A 26,058-nucleotide genomic window follows, 5' to 3' on the forward strand; every position below is an offset into this window, starting at 1 on the left:
GTAGAGACATGAAGATCAGCCAGCGGAAATAAAGATAATTAGCTGATCTAAGGCACTGACTTATTTGGCAATAGTAATTAGACCAGACTGAAAGTTTAAGTAGGATACCTGTAAAGACAGAATTAAAGAGATAAAGGTTAGAAAGTTTGGCAAGAGTCAGAGAGATATGGTAATTATATATTTGAAATCTGGGCATGAGGACTAACAGCGGGACAGAATATTTGAAAACAAGAAGTTTGGGGAAAGCTGGTCATACAGAAATAGAAGATGACCCAGGAAAGGATCTGAGGCTTTTCTCAGGCACTGGAGGTGCCTGTACAGGGGAATAAGGAATCACAGCCAGACGAACCCAGCAACAGTGTTCCAGACACCGGAACAGCAACGGATGCAGAGTATAGATTGAGGGAAGTCCACTCGAGGCCACTATAATATTCTGGGAGAGAGGTATGAAGGTCTGAATTAAGATGGAGGCAACATAGGGAATAGAATAAAGGAAGACATGGTGCAAACCAAAAGACATGGTACTTGACTGGCTGTGGAAGGCAAAGAAGAAAGAACCAAAGGGGCAAGAGATGCCCTGGAGAAGTTGTACTACCACCAACATGAGCAGGGACATCAAGAGAGGGGCTGCTTTATGGGGAAAATGATGATGAGCCTAGGTTTAGACAAACTGAGTTTGAGAAGCCATTCTAGAAGGGGCCAACATTTAATAGAACATATGAATGGAAAAGACCCCTGAAGCCAAGAAAATAAATCAGATAGCAAAGGAAGAGTGCCCTTTTAGCTCTAAAAATGACTTCTATGTGCATGCTGGTCACCTGAGTTCACAGGAACACTTTCCCCACCCACTTTCTTTTTTTTAACCTAGGAAGAAAACACCAGCCTCTTAGCACTCTGGGATTCGGCTGAGTCAGCGTTAATCGTGGCATGATTACCAAGACAGCACTTCTCATTCCACCCCAGGACAAACTGAGGCAGGTCATTCTAAGAAGATATGGTCAAAACTACACTGACTTTCCTTCCTGCTGCGTTTGTTCACTGACCAACAAATAGGCTCTGCTTTCCTTTTTTGCAGATCACATGCTGACCATTCATTTTAATAAATGGATTTCTATGACAACTGTTATTCTGGTGTCTTTAGGTGCCCAGTTTGCTTGCCTACTCAGGGTTATGTGACTCTGACTAGAGGCCCAGGGGAGGGGGGCAGACTGCATTGTATTATTGGCAATGCCTATCTCAGGGAAGGGGTTAATCAAGGGTTGGTCACGGTAAGCGGGGGGCAGGTGCCTCCCAAGCACCTCTCTGGACTCTCTGAAAGCCATCTTAAAACCACGGGAGGGATCCAGAGCTCCAGGATCCCAGAGTGAGACCTGTTCTGTGGAACAAACTCTAACCCTGCTGGGAGAGGCACACGGAGTGCCTTACAGTGGTTTAGAGTTCCACCTCAGAGATTAAGGCCAGTTTTTTTTTTTTTTTTTTTTAAATTTTTTAACCTTTTACTCTGAAAATCCAGAGAAACAACTGAGACATATTAACCTTTCAAATTTGGGATTTTAAATCAAATCAATTTCCAAAGTAAAAGGGACACAGCTGGCAAACAGTTTTTAAAGCACTCAGCTCCTCCATAAAGAAAAACTTAACTCTCTCTGTGAGTGTTTAAAAATAAAAGTAATGGACTTTCAGCCAGTAACCAATCTCAAGTGATAAACTGTTACTGGGGGATCTAAGTCATTAACTTGAGGGGCAAGGATAGATGGTGGAGACCAGAGAAAACTAAACTCTGGCAATAACTGAAGCTGTGGAATAAGGCTATATAAATGAATCAAGGATGACAGATCAATCATGGATTAATAACAGGATGCTGGGAAGACACATTTCTAGTCTACAAGGACTACATTATCAGGGCAACAAACAACTTTTATTTTCGCCCACAAACTCTTCCTTGTTCTATGTGACAGCATCTGAGCTGGGATGGACAGAGGTCCTGATTGAGTCCTGTTGATGACAAGAGCTCCAGACAGGAGGACAAAAGAAACCAACATGCACGCATGACTGGAGACAGAGTGGTAGCACTCATCCATTCATTCATTCAAACAATACAAGTGCTAGGTCCTTGCTAGGCGACCATGGCTAAGAGTGAGTGAAACAGACCAAATCCCTGCTCTGATGGTGCTTACATTCTATAGGGGAAGAACAACAGTAATTTAATAACCTTGCTAAGCAAAGTGTCAGTGCAAACTGTAGTATCAGCTGCAAAGGAAAGAAGCTCGGTTCTCTGAGAAGGAATAACAAACAAGGATCGCCACAGGTGGTCAGGGCAGACTTCCTGAGAAAGTGGACTTGAGCTGAGAACAAAAGGATAATAAGGGTTAACCAGACAAAGGGCAGGGGTGTGGGCTCCAGAGAGAGGCCATGGCATGTGCAAAGGCTCTGTGGGAGGACAGAGTATGACATGTGGTGGGATGTGAGAGGAAGCTAGGCTGATGTGAACATGGGGAGCACAGGGAGGGTGATGCAGAATAAGTCTGGAGAGGCAGGAGGGGGGCAGGTTGTGTAGGCCCTCTAGGCCACGTGAAGAATCATGGTCTTTACCCAGAAAACAATGGGAAGCCAGTTAAGGGTTCTAAGCAGATATAGTACAAGGGTTGTGCTTGAAAAATGCCACTCTGGCTACAGTAAGTGAGGTAAACTTGAGGGAGGTTACAGAGAGAAGGTCGAGGGGTCAGTTAGCAGAGCAGAGAGGAGACAGATGATGCTAGATGGACTAGGTGGTCTTGACTTATCTTTGTCATCTGGACGATAATATTAATATGAAAGCTATTTCCATAAAAAAAGAAAAATCTTTCTGACTACGTACATTTTAAGTGTACTCACACAGCTCACTGAGAAAGTTTTATTGAGGCATGCCTCATTTTTTTTTTTAAATAATAGACATGGAAAAATTATTATCCTCACAGAATAACATGGCTCCTTGTTTAAGCAAGGAAGAGGGAAAAGAGCTCTCAGCTTTTCTCTCCTGATCACTGGCTATCCAAGGGGACTTCATTTCCTTCCAGAGCCATCACCTGTCAAATGTTCTGGGTGGGGAGAGGCCTCTCCCCTGGTGGTTCACAGAACTGCCAATAGCTCTAAACTTACAACTCAGTTCACACACTTAGCATCAAAATCTACTTTCCATGTGGCTTCCAACACAGGGGTAAACTTTTCCTTAAAAAGTTTCTGCAATACAAAAGGTAAATCCCTTCTCTAGACATGCAAGGATAAGTGACTGACTCCCTTTTGATGTTTTTTATTCCAAAATATTCATCTACTCTGGCTACTTCATAACCCCATAAACAAAAGTATGATTAACAAGTGTTTCCAAGTCTGGTCTAACAGATAGATGCCTTCCACAAGGCAGGCTCTGATACTTCATCATTAACACAGGGGTCTGCCTAGTACCAGACTTTATCCTCTGTGTTTTATCTGAATTCTGGTGGGTTTTTTTTTTTTTCATTTTTTTTGCCATTCCTCTTACATGTTTCTCTATCATTCAAGCTCTAAAACTCTTGACAAAATTAACACCAATGTTTGCCCTTTAAAAAAAAAAACACAGGAAAGAACATGACTAGCTTTTTTCATTGCTGTCAAATGCTGTGTAGAGAAATGGAATTAAGTACGAAAAGAGAAAAAATAAAATCTCCATCGAACATTTTAAAAGTGACAATTACATAACCAGAGCCCATTAACTGGCTCACGCTTCAAGAAGGAGCAGCAAGGACACCCCTCCAACTGCTCAGGGAAGGGATCTGAGGAGGGCAGCCCACCTATTACCACAGCAGACTCACAAAAAGTGGTAATATTTCAATACAGGACCTATGCAACAGCCAAGATCTGCAATCCCATCCTGGAAATTAAAACTTGACACTAAACAGGAACTTCTTCTCATCAGCGGTCTCAATGGTGAAGTTATTTTCTCCATTAAATCCCACTTTCTTTCTGTTGCATCACATTAGTGACCCCAAGCCCTCTACACACAACCCCAGGTCACATGATTAGCAGTGACCTCCTGGAACCAACCCAAGATTTTCGTTTTGTTAAGTGCCAACCTAAGAAACAGAGCCGGTGGAAAGGAAGCTTTTTCAACTTTATCACTAACAATGGCAAAGGAGATGCAGCAAGGTAAATAAACAGTCTAGGTTTAAATGTCCCGTTTTTCAATCTTGCTACACTTTGGCAGAGTCTACTGAGGCTGTGACTCTCCACCTTTAATTTATCCCCTTGTCCTCAACCACTGCAGCACTGAGAGAAAGAAACATGACTTCTCATTCTAAGATTCCTAGTGAATAAATAGAAACAGACCCCAGAACAGAATGTTGCCCCTCCCCAGGACTAAACGACAGAACATTCAGCAAAGGGGACACACTGCTTCTCAGATACGAATACTGTCAGGCTGAAGTACAGGGAGCAGACGAGCTTTTCCAGGTGACATAGAGACTGTCAAAGTGCTTCTCAGGGAAGGCCCAGGGGAGAAACTTTCTAAAGTTAGGATGCTATAGAAATTGCCTGATCCAAGGTAGTGTTCCACGGTCTCAAGTAGGCCAGGCCCCTCTGAGTGGGGAAACCCAAGTGGAAATGGTCTTCTGAAGTCCTGGGGAAAGACGAAAGGAAGAAGTACTCTTGGAGAACTGGGCTCTGAGAGGCCCACGGGGAGAAGCATAAGGAAAATGTGGCTCAGGTGTCCTTTTCAGGGAAGCACTTGTGCTTAGGGTAAGTGACTTCAAGGTTCTGAAAAGCTACTAGGATATTGCTATGTACAGCACTTATTTAATTTCTTTAATTTATTGCTGACAGTAAATAAACCATGCCACTCTGCCAGCATATGCTACTCAAATAATGTCAAGGACAAATCTCTACATTTATGGCAGCAGCTAGAAAAAAAAAAATCTTTTTCAAATAAAGTTTTCCTTTGGATTTTAAAAGAAGTACATGTAAATTGGTCAAAAATGTAGGAAACTAGAAATAATTTCCCTAATCCCAATATACAAAGTCAACCATTATTAACATTTTGGCATATTTCCTTCTGGCTTTCTTCTTCCATTGTTTTTTTTCCTACTTGTGATTATTAATTCTATAATTTTGTATCCTGTTTAAAAAATCTTGTATAAGTATTTTCTTAAGTTATTAAAAACTCTGTTTCTTTCGTTTTTTTGGTTTTTCTTGGCCATGCCACATGGTTTATGGGATTTTTAGTTCCCTAACCAGGGATCGAACCTGGGCCCTTGGCAGTGAGAGCTCGGAGTCCTAACCACTGGACTGCCAGTGAATTCCCTAAAAACTCTTCACAACATCATTTTAATGACCACTTAGGCTAGGGAAGAAAATTTACTCAAAAGGAAATCTGGTTAGTATATCTGGCAGGCAGATGGACAGTCTGTGAGAAAATCAGCCTAAAATCTAGAGACACTAGGTAGTTCCAGATTAGAACCACAGAAATCTCAAGTGGAAAAAGAAAATCTTCAGCATTACCCTATTTTTTATATCTAATTTTTTATATTTGCCAAAATGTTTGCCAAGGGGGCACAGTCTTGGACAGATGATGGCCTACATCACTAACACTTTGGCAGACAGAATTATTAGTCAATGGAACCAAGACAAAGTGAAGAAACAGTTAAAAAATGAACATGTAGGAGGTCAATATGTAAGGAGCACATGCTGGCAGGAAACAAGACAGCTGCATAACACAGGAGAAACGCAGCCAGGCACAAGGAAGGAAAGGGGAAGGACGTGGGGTCACTGGGGAGTATCAACAGCCCATGCAGTAGAGCTTCTGGGACTGCAAGTTCAAGATGGCCAACATTATAGGCACATTTACCTTGCTCCCTTCCTGGAAACCAGTGAGGTGACATCAAAGAAGTACAAAGGAGATACCTTCATAATAGTGTTGCAAACTCAAAAGAAGGCTATTAGCAAATCAAGATTTTGTTGAATTTCTAGAAAATGGTAGGTGGATGAAACATTATTCATAAATCTGAGGGAAATTGGGCAGATTTCCATATAATAGCAAACTGAGCAGGATGGAAGGAAAACGACCCACATCCAGTCATACCAGCGTGAAATTTAAGACCTCCAAGAATGAAGAGAAGATCCTAAAGGCTTCTATAGGGAAAAATAAATTACTACAAAGAATAAGAATCTGATTATATCAGATTTCTCATCAGCAACATTAGATGATAGATGGCAATAAATCCAAGCTTTCAAAATTCTGAAGGAACTGAACTCTATATCCAGTTAAACTATGATTCAGGTATGTAAGTATTCTGAAAATTTGCCTTCCACATACCCTTTCTGAAGAAATTACCTATAGATTTACTCTGTGCAATGCTCATAAGGGATCTTCTTAACTAAGACCCAATCAAGTCGTATTTGGCTTCAAATTCACCCAGGAGAGAGAAGAGAAAAGACTGTGCCACCAGGGTAGTAGCAGGCATTCCTCCTCAGGGGTAGTCCTTGTAGCAGTCCATACAAATGTACAGGAGTTATTCCTGCTGGCATGCAAGTGGCACAGCTCAGGTGAGTGTACAGACTTACTCTGGGCAGGTGTGGGCCTCTCTGGTCTAGAAGCCTTATATTTCAAATTGAAAATAATATCTCTTGTAATAGTTCCATAAACGCAGATCCCAGAACTTTCATGAGGGACATGTCTAGTCACAAGTCATCACACTCAGGAAACCCAAAGCTATGACTTCCAAGGAGATATTAAAAGTCCTCCCAGCCAGATGCAACTGACCAATCAGGGGTGATTTTTATCATAAGCAATGTTGCCTAATAACCCAGCTGACATTCCACTTCGATCAGATTTTCAGGGGAAGAGATCTAGAAAGGTAACTGGGCCAAAGGACAATATCTCCTGCAAAGGAAAAAGGGTTTTATTACCCCTTTACCCACATTCTACAAAAAGATCACAGCTGTAGAGTAGGCCTAGGAAGCAGTCTGTTCAAAAATTAACCAATGATGGGATGTAAACTGCTGCAGCCACAGTGGAAAACAGTATGGAGTTTTCTCAAAAAACTAAAGATAGAACTACCATATGACACAGCAATTCCACTCCTGGGTATACATCCAAAGAAAACAAAGCCACTAATTCGAAATGATACATGCACCCCAATGTTCACAGCAGCATTATTTATAATTACCAAGATATGGAAGCCACCTAAGTGTCCATCAACAGAAGAATGGATAAAGAAGCTGTGATACACACACACACACACACACACACACACACACACACACACAATGGAGTACTGCTACTCAGCCATAAAAAGGATGAAATCTTGCCATTTGCAACAACATGGATGGACTTGGAGGATATTATGCTAAGTGAAATAAGTCAGACAGAGAAAGACAAATACCGTAAGGTATCACTTATATGTGGAATCTAAAAAATACAACAAACTAGTGAAAGAAAAAAAACAGACTCAAAGATACAGAGAAGAGGAACTTCCCTGGTGGCGCAGTGGTTAAGAATCCTCCTGCCAGTACAGGGGACATGGATTTGATCCCTGGTCTCGGAAGATCCCACATGCTGTGGAGCAACTAAGCCCATGCGCCACAACTACTGAGCCCACACGCCACAACTACTGAAGCCTGCACACTCTAGGACTGTGTGCTGCAACTACTGAAGTCCACACACCTAGAGCCCGTGCTCTGCAACAAGAGAAGCCACCTCAGTGAGAAGCCCGCACACTGCAACAGAATAGCCCCCACTCACCACAACTAGAGAAAGCCCGTGTGTAGCAACGAAGACCCAATGCAGCCAAAAAATAAAAAAAGATTTTAAATATAATAATAATAAAAAAAGATACAGAGACCAGTGGGGAGGGGAGGAGGGACCATATAGGGGTAGGGAACTAAGAGGTACAAACTATTATGTATAAGATAAGCTGCAAGGATATACTATACAACACAGGGAATATAGCCAATATTTTATAACTACAAATAGAGGATAACCTTTAAAAATTGTGAATCACTATATTGTACACCTGTAACTTATGTAATATTGTACATCAACTATACGTCAATTTAAAAAAAGGGGAAAAAAATTAACCAGCGAACATAAGTATGCTTCAGAACTTCTATAACAGGAAAAAGAGGCAATTAGGAACTCCAGGAAAACAAAAAGCTGGCTAATATGAAGCTAGTTATTTATCATTTGTGGAATACTTCCGAGCACTTGTAAGAAAATTGAATCTGTGATCTGAACACAGCACAATTCTTCCAAGAGGGGCACAAGTTCAATGACGTTGAACAGCATTTCCCTCACTACAGAGCCAATGAATTACTAGATCTGTAGGGAGCAATGTTTATATAATCATAATATTATAATGAGTTCTCAGTGGTTTTCCCTTTTCAGGATCAGTTTAGAGCCAACACATGGAAGATTTAAATAAATCAAACAAACAGAAAATAATATCAAAAATCTTCACAATGTCAATGAGGTGGGACAGCTAACCTCATTGAGGAGGAGAGACAGAGGGAAATGTAGGGGTGGTAATTTCTTCACTAACATAGTAGGGAGTCAAGATACACTATCCACAATTGATGGATCAAAAAACAGAGGTTTAAGTACATTGTTTAATTTTAAAAGGTAAGTAATAGTAGAACTAAAAAGAAAAACATAACTAACAAAAAATGAGGAGTGGTTAAGTGAGCTAAATTCCTCATTTATTTTTATACCAAGGAGTTAGTGAAGTTGATAAACAGAGATATAAAAATATTATTTATAATTGAGAAGTTATAAAAACTAAAAAAAGTCAAAAGTAGTTACTTCTGAGGAATGAAACAGAAGATGGGAGGGTAAAAATTTACTTTTCACTTATATCTTCTTGGACTGTTGAAAATAACTTTCCATGGGCATGTTTTACATTTATAATAAAAAAAGAAAAACTGATGTTAGTATTTTACTGTACTGATACAGATTTAGGGTTCAGCAATTTAGAAGACAGTAGAGAAAAGGAATCAACGATTAAAAAGTGAAATAAGGGACTTCCCTGGTGGCGCAGTGCTTAAGAATCCACCTGCTAATGTAGGGGGCACGGGTTCGAGCCCTGGTCCAGGAAGATCCCACATGCTGCGGAGCAACTAAGCCCGTGCGCCACAACTACCGAGCCTGCGCTCTAGAGCCTGCAAGCCACAACTACTGAGCCCACATGCCGCAGTTACTGAAGCCTGCATGCCTAGAGCCCGTGTTCCGCAACAAGAGAAGCCACCACAATGAGAAGCCCGTGCACTGCAATGAAGAGTAGCCCCCGCTTGCCGCAACTACAGAAAGCCTGCGCACAGCAACAAAGACCCAACGCAGCCAAAAATAAATAATTTATTTTCTAAAGAAAGTAAAATAAGGTTAAAAGGTATAGGAATAGATTATGTGAAAAAAGAGAACAAAAAGTAATTTTATAAAATCAGCTGATACATTTGTGAAAACATACATAAATCTTGAGGGCATGATGCTAAGTGAAGTAACTCAGACACAGAAAGACAAATATTGTATGATCTCACTTATATGTGAAATCTAAACAAACTCATAGAAACAGAAAAGACTGATGGCTGCCAGACACTGGGCGGGGCGGGGTGAGAGAAATGGGAGAAGGTGGTTAAAAGGTACAAACTTCCTATTACAAGATAAATATGTTCTGGGGGTATAATGTACACCACGGTGACTACAGTTAACAGTACATTGTATATTTCAAAGTTACTAAGAGAGTAGATCTTAAAAGTTCTCCCCATAAGAAATAAAATTATAACTAGGTGAGGTGATGGATGGTAAACTTGCTGTGGTGATCATTTTGCAATGTATACATATACCAAATCACTGTGTTGCACAGTCTAACCTTATACAACGTTATATATCAATTACATCTCAATAAGCTGGGAAAAACCCCTAATCAGTCAATATAAAAACAGGATTATATATGATAGAAAATGAGCCTTTATCCTGAAAGCTTCAACTGTAGCAGCCCAAAAAAGGAAACTATTCTAACCCAGGAGCAGGAATTTATAGGAAGACATTGGAGAATTTCACTCCCTAGGTCTTTTTCAGAGGACAGCAAAAATCTGTCCTCTGATTTCTTGACTAGGTAGAATGCTATCAAGAGGCAGGGCTATTGATTTCTAATGGTCCTATAGAATTTCATTTATAACATAACTTGCATACTTTACTTCACCAAAAAGCAGGCTACAGGGCTTCCCTGGTAGCGCAGTGGTTGAGAATCCGCCTGCCGATGCAGGGGACACAGGTTTGTGCCCCAGTCCGGGAAGATCCCACATGCCATGGAGCAGCTGGGCCCGTGAGCCATGTCCACTGGGCCTGCGCGTCCGGAGCCTGTGCTCCGCAACGGGAGAGGCCACAACAGTGAGAGGTCCGCGTAACGCAAAAAAAAAAAAACACACACACACACAGAAAAAACAGGCTACAATACTTGAAGCTAATAGGATCCTCTCTTGAGGACTGCTCTGGAGGACATTAGTTCAAAAGGAAGGGCTTTCTTCTTTTATCATCTACATATCTTCCATAAGATGTTACAGGAAAGCCCGAATGAACTGGTTGGCCAATCAATACAACTTCTAAGAACTAACTCAAAAATGGGAGGCACAATAGATTCAGGTTATGTCTATAAACATTAAATCATAACCTTTGGCTCCATTGATTCCTAGAGGATTAATAGGCACTCGCCTTCTTGCTACTACTCTTGTTCTTCTAATATATTATTTATTAATTTGTAAAACACTTACTGCTATAGTATCTAAGTGCTAACATACAAGGTTAAAAACACTTATATTATTGAAACCCACCAACTAATGGAAACAAAAAATTAAAAAGAGAAAAAAAAAGATGCTGATGACTTAATGCAAGGCTACTGGGAGAGGGTCTAATGAGTGAATGGGTTTTTGAATCAAGAAAAATCCATTTAAATAAATATAAAATCATTATATGTACTTTGTCAGTAGTTAGTCAACCAGTTCTTGTTGAAAACCCAGTTGTATAACACCTTCAACAGGAGGACATAAAAGAGATGAGGAATCCAATTTATAACTCATAAAATGACAGAAGAGATGGGTGATGGTAATCAGTGAGATGTGTAAAAGATGAGGCAGAGAGGGTCTGGTTTGTGAGCTGTATGCCCAATAAGCAATGACTCTGGAAAGATAAATGGGTGGTTGTTCATGGGCCTTGAAGGCCTTCCTAGTGTATAAAAAGGGTTCTGGGAGCTTGGAAATAAGAGAATCACTTCATTTCCCAGTTTTCATCATCCACCTTGGTTTAGCAATGCTTTGGGTTCTAGGAGGGAATGTGGTACCAAGAGAAAGAGCCCTTCATTCTCTCTTTTATAAAATGAGGACAATATCCCACACAAGGTGTTTTGTATTCAGGACAGAATAAGATAAAATACATGCAGGTAAAGGAATACTAGTTACTAAATAATTGTTAGTTTTCTTCTGGTATGGTAGAGATGGCTACAAGATCTGCGATCCACTGAGAAGTGGCTGCCCAGCCGGGAGCTGACTACGTTTCCTAGTCCTACTAGCATCTAGTGTGGCAACTGACTAGTTCTCCCCAGTGGAATGCAAGTGGAAGTGATGTTTACTATACCCAGGCCAAGGCTGTTCAGATCCAGGTTTACCTTCTCTCTGCTCTTTCCCCATCTATCAGTTAGATGCAAATGATGCTGATGAGGCCCTAGATGATGGCAGAACCACAAGAAGGAAGACACCTGGGTTCCTCAATCATCTGTGAAGAGCCACTTGACAACCAGGAATACTTATGATTGAGAAGTACATTACTGTGTTAAGCCACTGACATACTGAAGCCACTATTTGTTACAGCAGCATATGTTACCCTAACCAATACAAACATGCTATAAAATTACTATAATAATAATGGTGAGGATGTCAGACATTGCATCAAACAAGCCATCATTAATGCTATTATGAAATCTTGAAAGGATGTTCAACATCATTAGCCATCAGGAAAATGCAAATCAAACCCACTATGAGATGCTACTTCACTCCCACTAGGATGGCTATGAACAAAAAGATAGACAATAACAAGTACTGGCAAGAATGTGGATAAATTGAAACCTTGTTACACTGCTGGTAGGAATGCAAAATGGTACAGCTGTTGTGGACAAGTTTGGCAGTTCCTCAAAAACTTAAACATAGAGTTACTATAAGACCCAACAATTCCACTCATAGGTATATATACAAGAGAACTGAAAACATATGTTCCCACAAAAACTTGTACAGGAACGTTCATAGCAGCAATACTCATAATAGCCAAAAAGTAGAAACAATTCAAATGTTCATCAGCTGATAAATGGATAAACAAAATGTGCTATATATATTCCTATATTATGGAATACTACTCAGTCATAAAAAGGAAATGAAGTACTGATACATGCTATAACATGAATGAACCCTGAAAACATTATACTAAGTGAAAGGAGGCTGGAGCAAAAGATCATATACTATATGATTCCATTTATATAAAACGTCCAGAATACTTAAATCCATAGTGACAGAAAGCAGATTACTGGGTGCTGGACCTGTGGGCTCTGGAGGGAAGTGGGGAGACTGCTAATGGGCAGGAGGGTTCTTTTTGGGGTGGTGAAAATGTTCTGGAACAGTAGCTAGTCATGACGATGGCACAACTCTGAACATACTAAAACCCACTAAATTGTACAGTTTAAAAGGGTGAATTCTATGGTATGGGAATCATATCTCAATTAAAATAAAAAAAAAGAAATCTCAGCTATTTGCTTTATCTTGCCTCCCACAGCATCTGGCTCTACACAAAAAGGCACTGAGCTCTTTTCAGGCAATGACTGGGAAAAGGTATGAGGGAAGCTTCTAGGATGCTGCAGATGTGCTAATTTCAATCTGAGTGGTGGTTATATTCATTCTTAGCATGATTCTAAGCTGGTCAGAACTCAGAATCCTTCTGCCTGGCTTCACCCATAACCAGGTAAGGTCAAACAGAGCCCCAATGCCATATGCATGAAATGTTTCTGTTTCCCACAGGAGACCTAAGATACAAACTTTCCTTAGTTTAGGTAACAGTGTAACTAACATGGAGATGAAATAAATATTTAAAGGTAACCCTGAGAATGATATGAGGGTGGGGAATAGGTGAGAGTCTCAGAATACTACTAAAGTGTGTATTGCATCAGCAAAAATCACTAAGGAAGAAAAAAGTCCCGAAGGGGTAGTATGGGATGTGGGGCAAGGACCTGAGAGAGGATTGCATGTGAAAAGTGTCTTTGTTTTCCCTGCCTAGATACATGCCATTTTTAAAAATTAAGTTAAAACCACAAAATAAGAAATGCTTCTTTGGTCATATAAAGTAAATTCTCATCCAAGTACTTAATAGTCAAAACTGAAGTAAAGGATCATTAGAATGTTTTAACCTCCAAAGAAGAATATAATTTGGTGACCCCATGAATCTTCATTGGAACCTTCTGAATCCAGTGGAAAGATTGTCTTTTTAAAGTGGCATAAATTCCTGAAGGATGTAACTTACTTGCAGGTGACTTTAGTTCTGTCGGCTACCATGGTCCACTGCTGCTGGTTGGTGGAAACCTCGACGTAGTAGCTATAGCTCCGATCGTCACAGTCCCACAGTAATAACCTGAACAGGAGGAAAACATAAGAATGCTGTGAATGCTCCACCTGGCTCTTTCCTTAGGCTGTGTGCGTGAGGGGATCTATGTCTACTCTAGCCTTCCAACCTGTCTTCTTTGCCCACACACTTCCAGGACTAAAGAAAGAAAGTGAATCCCCAACGAAAGCATGCTGGGAGAAGGTGGAGTCAGCCTGCAGTGAGAGGCTTGTTTCTTTAAAAATTTATTTCACAAGTCACCCAACCCCAGGCGGCCTCTGTCCCCCAAGTGGCAAAGATCTTCTGATTGGCTTATCAGGGAGATGTCACCAAATCCTCCTTCCTGATTCTTCCAGCTCTCATCTCTTGGGCTGGGCTGAACAAAGGTAACACCCTTGAGACCACTGTTCATGGGGAAATCTGTGCTTTCTAATTGGTATTCTAAGTGGTAGTTACTAGTATGCCCCAATGACCTTAAACATGTTTCAGGTTCCTTCTCATTCTGACCAAACTTTCTGCATAGCTCTCGTAAGACTGCCTGACTGGGAGATACAGGCAAACATATATTCGTCAGTAAAACTTATTTCTTAGAAATTGATTATATTGGTCCTGTTCTTCTTATCCCCCTTTTCAGCTCAGATAAGAACCAAAGTATTGACTACGTGATTTTATTTACTTGAAGCTCAAAAGAGACAAGATTTATCTATGGTGACAGGAATCAGAATGGTAGTTACCTCTGGGGGAGGGAATGATTGGGAAAGGGTGAGGGAACCGTCTAGGATGCTGGAAATGGGCTAATTTTGATCTAGTGGAAGTTACATGGGTATATACATGTGTAAATATTCATCAAGCTAGTCACAAAAGGTTTGTGCACTGTATGTGTGTCATTCCTGAATTTTAAAAATAGAATAAAAAAAGAATCTAAATATTATAATATGGGAGCAGACCACAGTCCAGCCTTTTGCTTCTGACAGTGCCACTGTGGTGAGAGATCATTGTTTTCTATAATTTCAGCCTCAAAAGTCCTTCCCATACAAAATATCTATCTTATTGCTTTACAGTTGGGCATGCACATTTGTTTCCTCCACCAGCTAGAACAGAGTGAGCTCCCTGAAGACAGTGTCTATGTCTTATTGGTTTTTCCACACGCAGGACTTGGCACAGACTCTCACACAGAGCCTACACTCAATGAATATTTGCTGAGCGAATATCAGTAGATCATTTGTAACAATAACAACAATGATCATTATTATTATAATGGCCAACGTTTCTGTAATGCTTACCATGTACCAGGCCCTATGCTAAATGCTCTACGTAACTCATTAAATCTTTCCAAAAGTCCTCTTAGCAAGCATTATTATTCTCATCAAATTATATATGGTGAAAGTGAGGCTTAAAGCTGTTAAGTAGTTTATCTAAACTCAGTGAGGGTTCCAACCTGGTGTCCTGACCAAAGCCCCTTTCTGTACTCTGCTGTCAAATGTTTCCTTTACTCCCAGGCTATGTATCTGGGTCATAGTTTACAACCTATAACCCATCACTCTACAAAAGTAGTTTGTATTATTTCTCCTTAATCCTGCAATTACAATCAATGACAGTCCTTTGCACAAGTTCAGTTTAGTGTCACCTCTAAAGCTATTACTAAGGATTAGAAATGCCACTGTGTTCTGCTTTCCCCTTAGTTCCTGATTTTCAATTGTAATTTTGTTTGCTATCAATGATAGTACACACTACTTAATAGGTTAGAATTTATCTTTTAAGTAGAGAAAACTGTTAAAAGGTTTTGGAAAGCATAAACAGATGTGTAATACTGTACATGCTACTGATTCTCTTGAACTCACCTAAGTATTTAATCTCTCAAAGTACTCTGAATCAATCAGACAGGAATCCACCCTATTGTTTTTAGTGTCCAATAATTCTACTTTTAGATTATACCAGTGTGCGTGATAAGAAAGTGAATCATTTCCCTCACTAGTCATTTCCTCAAATATTACTCTAGTCGCTCAGCACTTTTATGCAGTTAGCTTATATTAATTTATACTTAGTAACTTTTAAAAATGTAATTTTTGCTTCTATGTTTGGCTCTCAGAATGAATATAAACCTTTTAGAAAGATCGTTGATCTCTCTGTTTTTAAAAAATTCTACTCCAAACATGTGGGCTCTGTTTATAGCATATGTTCCATATATGTTCTGGGCTGAAATCATTCATAACTCTGCCAGAGTAGATTAAAACCAGGAAAAAAAACTTCAAAATAATTAACCATTCTCTTTATTGAACAGCCCTGGTAACAGGCTTTTTGGGAGGTGACGTTGAAGCTGTTTCCCAATGGAATTTTGGATTATTTACGGAGAGCCAGGTTTATCATAATCCATATCATTCTGGATAATCATGAGTTAGTGCTTCTACCAGTGTATCCAAATGAAAATAATCAGTCCCTTTTGGGATAAAATCTAACCAGATCTTCAAATATTTCATGGAAAAATATTTTTCATGGAAAAATACTTTTCATGGAAAAATGTTTTATGGAAAAAGTTACAGTAACTTATTCTATAAAGTCCTCCAATTTCTTTCAAGGTAAAATGAAGATCACTTGTAATTCCAGTAATTTTGTAAACACATACACATGGTGCAAATTGCTTCTTTGCTTAATGACCTATTATGAATATCTTTTTTTTGCATCATCAAATATTCTTCCTCATCATATGTACTGGTTTCATAGAATTTCACTGTGTGGATGTCCCATAATTTACTTAGTCTCTTACTGTTGGACATTTACGTAGTTGATAATATTGCACTGTTATGAAACCTCTGTTATGAGCATTCTTAAGCTAAATCTATGGTTATTGCCTTTGAAAGTCGCTAGAAGCGGAACTCCTGGAGCAGGGCTTATGAGGCCTTGATATGTACTATAGAACAGCTGCACACCTGTCCCCTCACCTGCAACGACAGTCTGCACCAATTTATACTCACATTACCAGCAGTGTATAAAAACGCCTGTTCTGTGCATCATCACCAATATTGTATATTACCTTTAAAAATGCTGCCAATTTGATAGATGAAATATCTCTCATTATTTTAATTTGTCGTTTACTTATCATTGAACTTGAACGTTTTACCCATTTTCTACTTATATTTATCCTTTTGTTAATGACTTACAAGATGCCCTTTATATTTAAAGGATATTAATCCACTGCCTATCACAGTTTGCATGCTGAAGATACTAATTTTTATTAGCCTACTCTATCAATCTTTACCTCAATAATTTCTCCTGGCCTAAATTCTTTTTTCTGAACAGCAGCCAAGTGCACATACCAGTTGAGACATCTCCTCTTTATTCCTCTATTAAGAGTCCTTGGGGGCTGGAAATGCAGGGTCACGGTGACTCCTGAGTGGAAAAGGGACACTGATGGATCTCAGGTTGTCAAGCAAGGGCTCAGACTCACCTACACATAGGAGTTTTTAAGAGAGATTCTTTTCTTTAAATTGAATGAAAGATTCTTCAAATTCTATAGTGCTCTACAATTTTCAAAAATTTCACACACATGATTTCATATAATCCCATAATAGCCATTTTTAAATCCTCTACCCCTATATTGCCCCTCACCCTCCCCTTCCCCCCCCACTGGTAGCCACTAGTTTGTTCTCTATATGAAAGGGGTTCTAATTTATGTGCTAGGGTGCATATTTGCTTGGAATGTAGGCTTAGCCGGGAATGAAAACCCCTCTGTTGATTCAACTGAAAAAAAAGCAAGCACAGCTTAAGGACACTAAAGGAAAAATTGGCTCAATCTCTTTTTTGCCCATGGAGAGAAATTTTGTTCTAATAAGGCACAACTGTAAAGCCCACCAATTCCCTTCACTTCTTTCCCTGCCAGCAAAGTCTGCTCCCCTATCTTTGCACCTGCAACAACACAGCAATATTTCCGATTTGTAATCTGCCAGAAAAGGTCTGCCCGGTGAGCTGGCCCAGGACAGACACACTCCCTCTGACGTTAATTGAGAGTAGCTCCTTAAACATACCCGACATCCCCCCACCCACACATCAGAAGCCATTTTCAAAGGGGCTGAATAAAGGAAGCTGCAAGCCAAGATCTATTGATGCAGCTCAAATCTGTGTTTAGCTGTGGCCACAAACCCCTCCACCTAATGAGCACTGCATGAAATGCCTGGTGATATGAAATACCGTCTCCTCCATCTTCCTTATTCTCATTGTGGAATTTCCCTGAAAAGCAGTGAAGAGCTGGGCTTTTTAAAATTGATTAGCAGATGTGATTTTGCTTACATCTTCCATAAGTGCTCTGGCTGGCTGCATACCATTGATTACTGGGGTTCAGTTTACAGCAACTAATTGCTCTCCTTGCTGGTGTTTTGATACAAAATTCAATAGCGAATATGTTTTCAAAACTCTTGTCTTTGTGACTTGAGTCAGAAGTGACTTGAGGCAAACCCAGTGGACTGAGTTTTCCCTTTTTTAAAATAATTGCTCTCTCATCAGTCTGTGAAGAAAGTTTCCAAATTATAGCATTCTAATTGGAAAGTCTGCATTATGCATGCGATGACAAACTATGTTGTGCTGAATGGCATTTTTTTCATACTTTTCTTAAGGGATTAATTCTGTGCCAGATTGTGAACAATGGCTGAGGTTTAACACTTGAGATCAACAGCTTCTCCATTGAATTGGTGTCTTTTAGATCAGCAGCAAGTGTCTGTTTTGCCTGCTTCTAACTGTCCATTGTTCGTGGGAGACTCCACTGGAAGGCCAGGGGTCAAGGCTGCTGCTCTTGCTGAGTTTTCCCATTTGGGTGAAAACAGACAACTAAGGGAAGATCAACTGCCAAGATATTAGTCATAAAATAATAGTTTATCATAAAATCCATTTCCAATCTCTCAAAGTCAAAGCTACTTCTGACCTCAAAAATTTGCACAGACTATTCTTTGTTAAAAATCTTCAGAAATTAAGTTCTTCAGAAATAATTGTCTTCCATTCAACAATTCAACAAATATTTATTGAGCACTGACTAAGTGACATTAGGCAAGTCGCTCTTCTAGTTCCAACATTTTGTAATTTTCTGCAACAGCCTATGCAGTACAGGGGTTTGGGGTTTTTTGGGGTATATCTGTCCTTTATGTAGTAACTCCTCTTTATTTCTCTCTCTCTCTCTCTATTTATTGGCCGTGCCGTGCAGCATGCATGGGATCTTAGTTCCTGAACCTGTGCCCCCTGCAGTGGAAGCACAGAGTCTTAACCAATGGACCACCAGGGAAGTCCCAGTAACTCCTCTCTTTGAGAACTACTTCTGGCCCAACCTTGAGGTTATATGTAGGGGGTTCCTGAGTTCTGTAGACCCAGTTGCATTACAGGAAGACATATGACCCCTGGTGGGCCAATCAGATTTCATATCAAAAATTTAGAATTATGTAAGATTTTAGCATAATTGGCTCTGTTCACTTAAAATGATGATAAAAATGTAGACATTCTGGAGTGACCCTCTTTCATCAGAAGCTCAAAGAAGTAAAGAAAGTCATCTGCGGTGAGAAGCAAGAAGACAGATGGTATGGCCCAGGGAGGGCTGTCTGGGTCCCTCGCAGGATTCCAACATCTGATTTTAGTCCCTATGGGAGCCACCAGAGTTCCTGCCCTAGTGTTCCATGAGAAATTTCCCAATCACTTTAATAAACTCACCATTTAGGACTTAAGCCATCTTTACTTGGTTTCTGCAGCTTGGAAACAAAAGGGCCTAAGATAAGTTCCTAGCAGAGTGCACGAAAAGAGCAGACATTCCGATGATGAGGATGACAATGATGACGGGATGGCTACGAGACCAGAGAGACTATGCAGTGAAGAACAGGGGTGGTGAGGAGGCTCACTCTGGACAGCAACCTTTTCATTCAAACATGAAGGAAATCCCTTGTGGAAGCCAAGAGTGCGAGGACTGCAGTGTGGGGTGAAAAGGCAAAACAGGTGTTGGAATAGGCTCTGTGAGGCTGGCCGAGCTGCAGGGAGGGGCTTTCGAAGATGGAGCAATCAGCGTGGGTTGTGACTCTCTTCCGCAGTGGCACTGAGGGAACAGGAGGGAAGAAAGCAGGATCGACAGTGACAAGGAAGAGACAGTGCAGGATCGGGGAAGTGAAGGGTAGTTAAGAGTATTTACCACTTCAGGCTGCTGAGGAGTTAAGTGGGGTCAGAGGGGGCTGACTACCTTTCAGAATAGAGAGGGACGGGAGGTCATGACGCAAAAGAACGGATGTGAGGGACATGAAGGTGAGGGAGAAAGGTATGAAGTTCTGGTCACAAGGGAAAATTTCAGTGCTTTCACCTCATTCAGAAGAGTACAGTTCTCACTCTTCTGAATGAGGAGCAGAAAGACAAACATCATGTTAGAGGCTCTGTTTTAATCTCTGCTATTGTGAGGCAGGAGGGAGCCTGTAACAGCTGCCAGAAGTCAGTACAGTTTCAGAGGAACAACTTTACTGGTGAGAAACTGGGATTTTCCCAAAGATGAGAGGGATCCTATTGTCAGCTGTCACAGGGTTCAATTATGTAGCTTCCTCCTCAGGTGGGGAGCAAGGTCAAGCTTGCTGGAGGCCACAGGCCCAAAGTGAGATGCTCAGCGGGAGACTGGAACTGAGAGCCAGCGCTTTAACAACGCGTGTGCAGCGGACCAGGTAGCTGCCCTGCAGATTCCGGACACGGGAACCCGTGAGGAGCAGCCACCACGGGGGCCCTGCCTCTAAGTGGGCCACAACCTCTCAGGGCAAAGGGGACACCAGGAGAAGAAGAAAACACAGACTGCTCGACAGATGGAAGGGGAACTTGGGAAATACGTTAGTCAGAGTCCACGTACTGTCTGACGTTGTTTAATCTCTCATATATCTTAGAGAGTGACTTCTCTAAGAGAGGAAGAAATAATGACACTGGCTAAATAATCTTCTTTTGCAGCCGGCAAGGGAAAAGGTAAGCGCAAGCTCTCGGCTGTCTGGCATATGCAGCTTCTGTGTTTAGTCACTGAAGCCCCAGGATGAGGAAAGGTGAGGTTATGTGTACACGCGGGCTCCACCGCATAGGCTAGTTCACTGAGAAAGGGGGGGATAAAAGGAGGGGCCTTCCTCCCATCAAATCTTATGTTCTGTACAGTATAATTCAGGTGAGTTATCTGAAAGTGGAGAAATGCCAGTGGAGAATATACCTGCAGGATACGGCTACATGGAAAGCTGGATGGGACACAACTTTGAGACAATACAAAACTACCAACTTTTAACAGCTAATTGAGACCATCATTTCACTCCTTGAAGGGACTAAGTTTTTAATTTCAAGTTTTAGGTGATGACATAAAAGGTAACAGCATACTACCAAACAACATGGCTGCAGCTGCAATATTCAGAAAACACTGAGTGTGGAAAGAATGGTGAAGAGCTAATCATAATCTCACCTCACATTCACACAGACCTCAACGGTTTCAAAATGTTTTTGCATACATTACCGCATTTGGAAAAAAAACAATTTATAATCAGCACATTTCCTGCTTTCAATGCAAATCTATTTTTCTAAGTTACTTGGTTAATTCTTTTACATGAGCTAAACATTGAATAATCTGTAAAAAAGATTGCTTGGGCAATCACTTGGCAAACCCTTTATTAATAAGAAAGTTTTGGCCTAGGCTTAGATTTCATCCTACACAGTCCAATTTGATGAAAATTCTTTCATTTTATGTTTTCAGTGTGGATATATGAGAAAATTTTGTCCAGGCCAAACAGCCCTTGAGAAGAAAAGCAGTTTTCTTTTATTTTCCAAGGTGACTCTTTTCAATACAGCCCCTTCCTTAAGCGGGATGTTGGCATCAAAAATACTGGGAACCATTTCAAACGGTCTCGTTATATTTTAAAAGACCGTTACAGACCTCTTCGGCAGTGGCAGACCTCTTCGGCAGTGGCACGCTAAGTAGGTATGCGGCCTTTACAGATCTCTCCCTGCGTTTAAATTTGGCGTCATCAGTTCCCCTCTCCGCAGCAAGGCTAGCTTCCTTGATCTCAGCAGCTTCCTCATCATGACGTGTATACAGTCAGTGAGCTTGGCCCGATTTGGCTCAACAGTAGGATCGGAAAAGGATGTGTAAGAGGTAGAAATGGAGAGGTCCTGCCCAGACCACAGGGCTTAGCTCCTTAGGGATCAAGTCCAGCTCCATTTCAGCTTCATTTTCTATTAGGGGCTGTTGTGATTTTAAAAGGTCAGAATCAGTTTCTTCCGTTAACAGCTGAAGGCAGTATGCATTTATGTGAGCTTTCCTTTCCCCTGTCCACAATTCTATGATATTATTAGGAGAGTGAGAAGAAGGGACAGGCGTGTTAAATAGCTCCAAACTCATTCATCTGTCAGTTGAGCGGTAGGGGTTTTCCTTCTTGGATCTTTACTTACACCTCTGACCCTTGTAGAACAAGTGGCCCCAGTGTGGCAGGGGAGCAAAGTCACCTGGTTCCAGGTTCCCTGCATAACACCACCCAATCCCCACCCCACACCCCCTTCAGCTTGCAGGACCAAGTCCAGTCAGGACCATGCATGGCTCGTCGTCCCCAGCACAGTGCCTTACGGATCATAAGCTCTACTGGATTGAACTGAAGGAGACGTGGGGACAGGACAGGAGACGACGACGGACAGGAGACGGAACTACAGGTAAATCATCCTTCTCACATTATGAGCTAGCAGCACAGCATCTTTTTTTTTTTTTAATTTTTAAAAAAATTTTATTTATTTATTTTTTGCGGTACGTGGGCCTCTCACCGTTGTGGCCTCTCCCGCCGCGGAGCACAGGCTCCGGACGCGCAGGCTCAGCGGCCATGGCTCACGGGCCCAGCCGCTCCGCGGCATGCGGGATCCTCCCAGACCGGGACACAAACCCGTGTCCCCTGCATCGGCAGGCGGACTCTCAACCACTGCGCCACCAGGGAAGCCCCAGCATAGCATCTTTTAAGGCTCTATAGCCTGAGTTACATTTCAATCCGAACACACCCCCAGCCAGTCCTCTACCTCCACGCCCTTCTGGAGAGTCTCAGTGAAGAGATAATTTATGAAATGTACCAACTCTGACTACTATTTCATTTTTTTTTTTTTTTTTTGCGGTACACGGGCCTCTCACTGTTGTGGCCTCTCCCGTTGTGGAGCACAGGCTCCGGACGCGCAGGCTCAGCGGCCATGGCTCACGGGCCCAGCCGCTCTGCGACATGTGGGATCTTCCCGGACTGGGGCACGAACCCGTGTTCCCTGCATTGGCAGGCGGACTCTCAACCACTGCGCCACTGGGGAAGCCCCTACTATTTCATTTCTTGAGCTCCTTCTCCTGCCCCTCCTCTGACCACTTGCAAATATGTGCCCACATGCACACAGCCTATGAAGCACCAAGAAGCAGAGCCAAAGGGGAATTTAATAAGCGCCACAGTTCCTTTTCAGTCCCTTGGGTCAGGTTTTCATAGGAATCTGTATCTGTGGGAGAACTCACACTTTAGCTACAGGCAGATCTCTGTATTCTCTCAACCTGGTGATAAAGGGAGAGAATGGAAGGGCAAAACAAGGGGGGAAGGCTAGGCTCCGAATACTATAGGCAAGAGAACATTCCAGCAGGGATGAGCTACAAGGCAAAACTCTTCCTATTCGGTCATGTAATCTCTTTATCTTTGTTCTCACCAAATCTCTTCTCTGGTCTCTCTGAACACTGCCAGTACTATCTTCCCACAACTCTCTCTTTCTTACCAGCCTGACCTTTTCACCTTTTCACCCAAATCAGATCTGGGTTTCAACCTTTGCTCCAGCTTCGAATCATCTTCTTTTCCCCACAGGGCACCCTCTACAAAGTTCTGAGCTCTTTCTGAAAATGATTTTAAAACACTGGCCCATCCAATCTAAACCCCCGTGCTCCTTCCGCAGTACCGCGTGTGCTGGCCCTGGCTCATTCCTCCTTCAGATCCTCTCTCCACTAAGTGGCTGCTTTCCTCCTGTTGCATTCCCAAGTCTCGTATTTATTCCGTTAGGTCCTGCAAGAAATGCTTTCCTGAGCTCTCCCTCATATTCACCCGGCCTAAATTTCTTCCCTTTAAATCCCTTCTCTAATGAACTTCCCTCACGAAATTCTTCTGTGAAGGCTTTCACATGAAAACGACTACACTCTAAAACAGAAAAATAAAACTATAATAAGTTGCAAGTGCTATAAAATTTAAACACTTAGAATAAGTAGATTATTCTATTTGAAGTTTGAGGTATCTGACAAATCATAATCCTCCATGTGGTACATGATATACCATTAAAATAAAGACATTAATGAGAATAATATTATAATAATAGCATCTTCTTCACAAATATGTAAAAGTGAGAATCCTAACAATGGTAAGTACTTATAAACAAAAGATAATTAATCAATTTAATAAATAACCGTGTGATAAATCTTTTGAAGAATGGCAAAAAGCAAGAAAAAAAGTGAGATTTTATGTAATTTTTTTATAACGGCTAGAGGGAAAAACAGCTAATTATGTTTTTCAATGGAATTCTTTTGATCACCGGCCACTCAGAACAGTTTTCTTGATCCAGGTCTTCAAAGCTGGGATCATAAGTTTTAATTCAAATGTTTTCAACTGAACATTAATAACTCTAACTCTTCTAACTGCTACACAGCCATAATTAAATCAAACTGGTGTGGGTTACAGGACCAAAGCCTAAACGGGCAGTTGCCTTTTTTTTTCTGGAATCACCTATGCTATTTCCCCAGAGTGGGAGGCCCAGGCAAAGGCTGTGAATGGGATGGGGTCGTGGGTTCTCTCACTTCTGCAGAAGATGTGAGGGTGCAGTTTCTGTCTCATAAATACTCACCAGAATTGCAGAATAGCTTCTCCCCCCTGCCTCCCACGTTTGTTTGGTTGAAGGATCATCAGACAAGAGAAAAACACTCACTCTTTGGAATGTATTCTGCATGAGCTGCCTTTTTAGAAATAACCCTCCCAGGTGCTGACATGAATATTCACAAGAGTATGCCGGGCACAGGGGCCAGTCTCCATGCCATGTACACTAATCCTTCAAAATGTATTCCAGGCAAGCTACCAGGGTGAACTCCTATACAGGAACTGGGCTTTCAGGTGATGGATATTGGATGGCTGAAAGGAGAAAATCTGAGTGAAGGAGGCAGAGATGAATAAATCACTCATATCCATCTAAGGCCCTGCTGCAGCGAGACTTGCCACTTTGACTCAAGCACAGCATGAGGCTTCATTAGAATACTGTACTCTGTGAATTAAACTGTTTCTTTTGTTCATCTGGCTTATCCTTCCTCATCAAGAAAAACAAACATTTATCTCCCCTGTGCCCCACAGCCCTATCTGTTGGACCCCTTTTTACTTTCTTCTTGCTTGGCTGATAGGACCTACACAGGCATCCCAAGAACACAGTTCTGGTACCATGCAGGCACCCAATGCAGGCATGCGAGCGTACACACACACACACACACACACACAAACACCTCACATCACCCCACTTTACATCACTACCCTGACTCACATTCAGAAAGGTATAGGCAGAAAAGATTAAGAACCTCACAAACCAGGGAAGGAATCATGCCCAAAGTGGTGAGATCACAGACTTCTCAGGATCCTCCCACTCTGGTACTGAATCCCCAAGATCAACACTGAGATTCATGCTGAGGGGACCTGGCTAAGGCATAAGGGGACTTGGTTAAGGCAGCCGGTCTGAGTCACACATGAAACTGTCATAACTTAACACTCTTCAGACAATCAATGTTTAAGTGTCAGGGGCAGGGAGATATCTCTGGGGGTCATTTCCCAGGAGCTGGTGCTAGAACTGTTCCAGCTGTAAGCACCGTTCGTGCCCTAATAGCTTAGGGCATTTAGGAGCTTGGGGGATCCTGGCAAGTCAAAGGAAGAAGGAATATGAGCAAGGAAGAAGAAAATGGTGTAGCTTCAGTGACATTCTAGATCAAGTTATCTCCTCAGCTTACTTGGACCACAAAGGGCTCCACTAACTCTCCTTCAGCCTCTGATGGACACAAGGACATTCCAAGGCAATATGCAGCAGTGCCATCAGATGGGACAAGAGTCCCAACTCTGCTTCTAATTTGCAACCTTATCCTCTCAGATTTATAATCTGTTAAACGGGGTGTGAGGGTAGCGGAAGAGAGGGAAACAGATTCTAACTTGGATGATCTGTGGTTCCTTGTTTCTTTAATTTTTTTTTCTTTTAATTACAAAGTAATACATGATAGATCCTTTGGTACTTCTTATAAAGTATCCATAATAAAAAGGTGTTTACTAAATGCAAAAAACGTAAACCAATATTTTCAAAAATATTCTTTAGTAGCAGAACCCCTTTTACAAACAACGTCTTAGAAGAATATCAATACCCATAACAGATAAAAGCAGAACTGCTCTACT

General features: G+C 41.4%; 1 protein-coding gene across 5 annotated transcripts in view; it reads right to left on the reverse strand.

The window, feature by feature from the left end:
* The window catches only part of BTBD9 (BTB domain containing 9), a 411,686-nt gene that overhangs the window by 65,110 nt on the left and 320,518 nt on the right, over positions 1–26,058 (reverse strand). For all 5 annotated transcript variants that reach the window (XM_027127128.1, XM_027127127.1, XM_027127130.1 and 2 more), the window contains one exon: positions 13,556–13,663. In XM_027127128.1, coding sequence (XP_026982929.1) covers positions 13,556–13,663 — 108 coding nt within the window. The remainder of the gene's footprint in view (positions 1–13,555; positions 13,664–26,058) is intronic.

This window comes from Aethalodelphis obliquidens, unplaced genomic scaffold, assembly GCF_003676395.1.
Source record: "Aethalodelphis obliquidens isolate GAN/ISIS:26980383/991018 unplaced genomic scaffold, ASM367639v1 scaffold31, whole genome shotgun sequence".
Taxonomy (NCBI): Eukaryota; Metazoa; Chordata; class Mammalia; order Artiodactyla; family Delphinidae; genus Aethalodelphis; species Aethalodelphis obliquidens.